Raw genomic sequence first — 6,276 nt, forward strand, 5'->3', positions numbered from 1 at the left:
TAATGGAGATAATAGGCCCTGTATACCTCCATAAACATTGATAATTGTAATTAAATGAATGAGAACGTAAAAGTTCACTCTTGAAATGAGTAAAATACTTGAAATGTTTATCTACTAAACATTTGATGATTTTCACATTAATTTCCGCATGTTCCTTCTTGGTCGCCGCGTCTACAGGTCGTACCAAGAGTCCAGCAGCAAGGTGACCGCAGACGGCGTTGTCGGACTGACCAGAGCCTTCCTGGCTGCCGGGGCCCAATGTGTCCTGGTTTCCCTGTGGCCCGTCCCTGTCGCAGCCTCCAAGGTTTTCGTCCACGCCTTCTACACTGCCCTGCTCAATGGCACCAAGGCTAGTGCAGCACTGGCAGATGCCATGAAGACTGTCCAGAGCAGCAAGCAGTACTCGCACCCATCCAACTGGGCAGGTTAGAGATACCGTGCTGTTATACATTCATCTCTTCATTTATCATAACCCTAAAGCTGGTGTTCTGGCTCTTTGCAGCACCTTGGACATTTTTCAAAGTTATGTAACACATTTTAACATATTTTATCGGATTTTTCTCCATGCAGGATACATGCTAATTGGCAATGATGTGAAGCTTAACAGCCCATCTTCTCTGATTGGCCAAGCTTTGGCTGAGATTCTGCAGTACCCAGATAGAGCCCGTGACGCACTTAGAGTTTTACTTCATCTGGTAAGGCACACCCAGGCTTAATATGGAAGATGTCACAAAAGGATGCTAACACACTGATGCATCACCACAATTTCCTTCGCAGGTGGAGAAATCTCTTCAGAGAATACAGAACGGACAGCGTAATTCCATGTACACATCCCAGCAGAGCGTGGAGAACAAGGTTGGGGGGGTCCCTGGCTGGCAGGCTCTGCTCACGGCTGTGGGCTTCCGGCTCGACTCTGCAGGCCCTGGTATCCCTGCCGCCGTCTTTTTTCCTACTGCTGACCCCGGGGACAGGCTCCAGCAGTGCAGCACCACTTTACAATCACTGTTGGGTAAGTTGAGACCGGCACACATCGCAGTTTGATCAGGGAGATTCAAAACTGGTCCAGAACAGTATTTTTCTCAGTATTTAGCATTATTTTCATGCTTCTTTGGATTTATGCTGTTTCACCTTCCCTAGTCTAAATAAGTAATCCAAGTGATGTTGGGATCAGGACCTTGTCAGATTTCTTCTTATTTTTGTGATGGGAGCGAGCTTTTTATCTGAATCTGATTGATCGGGGTCACCCTGCTGGCATTACTGTGTGATAAGAATTCAAGATCTGAAATCCCTAAAAATGCCCACTTTGTGTTAGTTTCACGTTATTTTGAGGTATAAGTGTGTCCTGTATGAATAATAAAGAAGTTCCTTTGATCCCATCCCTTAGGTCTACCACCGCCAGCTCTCCAGGCTTTGTGCAAACTCATCACAGCTTCAGAGGCAGGAGAGCAGCTCATCAATCGGGTAGGCCCCTGCAGCTTTGAATAAAGGCTGCTGGATTTTTTAAATCTAATGGCAACATATAAAAATGTGTTCTCCAGATCAAACGGCTTCTACTGTTTCTATTCCAAAGTTTAAGGAACGAGTATTCGAGGCTCTCTTGCGTTCCCTGAAACTTTTGTTTGCCTTAACAGCATACACTTCTTTGTGGAAGAAAATATCAGGGAAATATCTGATTAAATTTTGCATTGGAGCCTAACTAGAAATCCTTCCCACGCAAAGTTTTAGTTACAGCGTGAGTTCTGTTCTGTTGCAATAGAGCTCGTGGGGGTAGAGAAATAATCTCGAGCTCCAGAAGTTTATCCCTGTGCATGTGTAACCCGGCAATCACAAGCTCAGTGTCAAAGGCCATACAGTAAGATGTCGGTGACGTTGGCAGTTTCAGGACACATGACGTGAAACAGTCTCAGCCTCTTCTTTACTGGCTGTTTGCACCAAACTCTGCGATAGAGTAAAACTACTGTAACTTGTTGCTGTTGTCCTTTTAACTGTTTTAAATGCTTGTAACCTTTGTCTGTGGCTGGTATGCATGCAATTAAAAGGCTATTCTTTCTCCTCTGCTCCTAACATGCGGTCTGAAGGCTGTTAAAAATATGGTGGCAATGGTAAGTGTGCATTCCCCTACCTGCACTCCATCCCACTCTGTTCTGTTTGCCCAAGCTCCACTTTTTGTCCTGCTGTATTTTAAAACAATCAGCCTGTAGTGTGAGACTGCATGACAATTTAATCATCTGTTTTAACACTAAAGCATTTGCATGCCTAAATGAAACCAAGCAATTGTTTTCCATTGCTTATAATTTTTTCTTATTTAGTTCCTGATTTTTAAGCCTTGGATTTTTGAGCATTTAAGGATTTGCGGCCCAGGTTCATAGGTCAGAGGAAAGTATCAAAATAGTTGCAGGGATAAAGTTATGATGTAAAAACCACAATGGTGAGAGTGAGGAGACGTGTTTTTTTTACTTTCTACACAGTTACGTCAAGCTGACAAAGGTGTCCCTGTTCCAAGCCATATAATCCCAAAAGAAAACCAAATGTGCTCACAGGCCACACATACATCCCCACAAAGCACTGGCAGTTGATTTTTTTCCTACTTTGCCTTGATTACTACTACATAGGACTCAAAACCTCACATAGATTTATGCACACAATGCAGTGTGTATATACTGTCTGTTATACATATGCTACAGATAAAATACAAAATATTTTACTGCAGTCCTCCTTTGATAGGTGGTTTTGATTATATTAGCTACGTCAAATGGATACAAAACAAGCCACGAGGAGCCAGGAACTGACTTGGGTCATTTAACTTCTTGAATTAATACAAATGACTTAATCTTGTAGATGAAAAGGAATTCATGCAGTTATTGTGTTCTTATCCCCTTTCCTAACCAGCTTCATCAGGTGCTGGTCCAACTCCAGACAGGGGAAAAAGAACAGGATTTCTCCCTGCTGCCCATTCAGGTGTCCATTAGTGTGCAGCTATGGCGGCTGCCAGGATGCCATGAATTTCTGGCTGCTCTTGGTAAGTTAACGAAGAAAACAGTTGAGTTAAGATTCATAATATTCATGTTTTTTTTTATGTAGCACTTTTTACAACACAGACCTATAAAGTACTTCACAATACAAAAGTTTAAAAGCACACAACAAGCATTCACAGATCTGTGTATACAATGTATGATTAAGACACAAGCATCACTGTGCCCCTTTGGACTCACACTCATTTTCAGATTTACAAATTGTTGTTCTTTTTTGTGTGTAGGATTTGATCTATGTGAAGTAGGCCAAGAAGAAGTGGTGCTGAAGACGGGCAAGATGGCCAACCGCCGCACCTTGCACTTTGCTCTCCAGTCTCTGCTGGCGCTGTTTGGTAAACATTTCCTCAAGCTTTTATACGTTTTCTGTCTTAATGTCTTCATGGGCTTGGCTGCTCATTGGAATAATCCACATGTGCGCTTATGAAGCACTCCAAACAATCCTGTTGTTTTGCTAATTATCACTCTTATCCCTTTCTCCTCTTCTCTGTTTTCAGACTCCACAGAACTGCCCAAGCGACTGAGCCTTGACAGCTCATCTTCCCTTGAGTCTTTAGCCTCGGCTCAGTCTGTGTCCAACCCCTTGCCCATGGGATACTCCAGCCTCCCCTTCTCTCCTCATTGTCTGGACAATCAAGCATCAGATGCCATCTCAGTCTACAGCCTCAGCTCCGTAGCCTCCTCCATGAGCTTCGTTTCCAAGTCAGATTGTGATTTCCTGAGTCATCGGCAGCGCGGTGGGGCCACGGCACACTACTCCATCCACAAACACCCCCACGTTCCCCGTAGTCGCTCGTCTCCTCATGGGGCCGCTGCTGCAGTGGCCGGAGCGAGGGGGGATGAAGAGGAATATGAGGGCTTTTCCATTATCAGCAGCGAGCCACTGGGAACTAACTGTGACTCTCTGCCTTTGCCGCCGGGCCACAGCCAGCGACACCACCGTGGAGGCAGAGGGGTCGGAGGTTCGAGCACAGGGGCAGGACGAGGCTACACTGTCTCAGTATCGTCAAGGGGCAGTGTCAGCACCCCCACATCCCCTGTGAAATCCTCCCTGGTGCCCAGCCCCAACTCCCCCTTCCAGAAGGTGGGTAAGGTGAGCACTTCAGATACAGGGGAATCTGACCAGTCTAGTACAGAGACAGATAGCACTGTCAAGTCTCAGGAGGAAAAAACTGTCCCTCTCGATCCTCAGGAGCTGGCGCAGAAGATTCTGGAGGAGACTCACAGCCATTTACGTGCCGTGGGTAGTCTCCAGCGGGTTGGGGCAGAGGGGGCAATAGCAGGAGGGACAGCAGGTGGAACAGCAGCTCGGGGCAGCAACTTCCGCTCCTCGGAAACTAGCGCATTCAGCCGTCCCAATAGCAGTGCTAGTGGTCGAGCTCAGTCTTCCCCAAAACCCAAACCACCTTCCCGTTCTTCTTCCCTGCAGAAGATAAGCTCCGGGTACAACAGTCCTGCGGTTTCCGAGTCTTCCCAAAAGGAGGGCAGCCATCCTTCCCCCACTCTGGACAGCCACGCACAGTTCAAACTGAAGTACCCAAGCTCTCCGTACAGTGGCCACATCTCTCGTTCCCCCAGTAATGTGTCCCCTAGTTCTGGTCACCAGTCCCCAGCCGGAAGTGCTCCATCCCCTGCTCTGTCCTACTCCTCTACGGGCTCTGCCTGTTCCACATCAGCTGATGTGCCGGACTTAGACCGGCTAAGAAGAGGGGTAATTGATGAAAAAGTCCAAGCTATCCACAATCTGAAAACCTTTTGGGCTAATGCTGCAGCTCAACAACAGCAACATGTGGGTCCAGTCAGAGCTGTCCACGGCTCAGCGGGACATCCTGGCAGTAGAGATGTACTGAGCCTTCTGAACCTTTCTCCACGCCACTGCTCCCCTAATGATGCCCAAGACAGCCTGGAGCTGCGGGAGCTAGGGCTGCAGTCACTGGATAGGGGTAGCAAGAACTCTTCCAATGGACACCACTGTTCCAACCCCAGAAAATTGTCACCGTCACCTACCATTTCTACAAGCAGTAGCCCTGGTGCTCGTTCTATCCGACTACCTGCTGGCAATGGATACAAATTCCTGTCACCTGGAAGATTTTTCCCCTCCTCCAAATGCTGAAACATTTCAAACTGTCCTATACTTTTGTTTATTATTTACTATCCTGTGTGCTGGAGGAGTAGGGCTGTTTTTAAGAACACGTTGGTCCACCAGTCTCGACCTACAGTCGGGAGGATTTCTTTGGTTGGTGAGCGTGCTCCTGCAGAGACACATGAATGCTTTAGAGACTGTCTTGTCTTCGTGCCCATAACACTGTAAATGGCAATGAGAAATACTCAACGACCTGATACTGTGCTTGTGTGTAACTGTGTGTCAGGTAGATGTAAATGCCATTCAGTATTTTTCCCACCAACTCTTTGCTGTTTGAGAGGGCCAAGATGCAACAGCCTTGACTGATTTCCTCCATTCTATTTTTGTTTTAAAATTAAATTGTTATTGTTATTATTGTTTATTGATGTTAATATTATAATTATTATTATGTTTTGTAAATTAATTTGTGTTTCACAATCAGTATTAAGCATTTTTATATAATTAAAAAGTGAAGAAACCTGCACCATGTAAAGATGGATAGAGTGGAAAAAAAGATTTAATATTTTTTATTGAAATCAAAAGGGCATTTTGCCTGATTTCTTTGTGAACTGAGTGTCTGCTCTGAAGCATGGAATCTCTTGCTATTCAGTGTTAAGTACCATGTATGACTTTTTAGCCCATGATTTTTTGAGATTAAACCTGAAAAGATCCACAACAACCATCTGTCATTTATCAGTAAACTGTTTCAATAAAAACATCATGTTACTTTCTTGATTTACTGTCTTCACATCACATAGATAGATAGATAGATAGATAGATAGATAGATAGATAGATAGATGACTGGATGGATGGATGGATAGATAGATGGATGACTGGATAGATAGATAGATAGATAGATAGATAGATAGATAGATAGATAGATAGATAGATAGATAGATAGATAGGTGGAAGATAAATGGATGGATAGATGGATAGACAGATAGATAGGTGGAAGATAAATAGATGGATGGATAGATAGATAGATGGATGACTGGATAGATAGATGGATGGATGAATAGATGACTAGATAGATAGATAGATAGATAGATAGATAGATAGATAGATAGATAGGTGGAAGATAAATAGATGGATAGATGGATAGACAGATAGATAGGTGGAAGATA

General features: G+C 44.6%; 1 protein-coding gene across 4 annotated transcripts in view; it reads left to right on the forward strand.

The window, feature by feature from the left end:
* LOC133450318 (tetratricopeptide repeat protein 28-like) overlaps window positions 1-5,863 on the forward strand; it is a 204,394-nt gene extending 198,531 nt beyond the window's left edge. For 3 of the 4 annotated variants that reach the window (XM_061728843.1, XM_061728845.1, XM_061728846.1), the window contains 8 exons: window positions 178-425; window positions 571-695; window positions 778-1,009; window positions 1,385-1,461; window positions 2,079-2,102; window positions 2,890-3,019; window positions 3,257-3,364; window positions 3,527-5,863. In XM_061728843.1, coding sequence (XP_061584827.1) covers window positions 178-425; window positions 571-695; window positions 778-1,009; window positions 1,385-1,461; window positions 2,079-2,102; window positions 2,890-3,019; window positions 3,257-3,364; window positions 3,527-5,142 — 2,560 coding nt within the window. In that variant the 3' untranslated portion in view covers window positions 5,143-5,863. The remainder of the gene's footprint in view (window positions 1-177; window positions 426-570; window positions 696-777; window positions 1,010-1,384; window positions 1,462-2,078; window positions 2,103-2,889; window positions 3,020-3,256; window positions 3,365-3,526) is intronic. The other variant, XM_061728844.1, reaches the window with a different exon arrangement.
* The last annotated feature ends 413 nt before the right edge of the window (window positions 5,864-6,276 follow it).

Source organism: Cololabis saira, chromosome 9 (assembly GCF_033807715.1).
Source record: "Cololabis saira isolate AMF1-May2022 chromosome 9, fColSai1.1, whole genome shotgun sequence".
In the NCBI taxonomy this organism is placed as follows: Eukaryota; Metazoa; Chordata; class Actinopteri; order Beloniformes; family Belonidae; genus Cololabis; species Cololabis saira.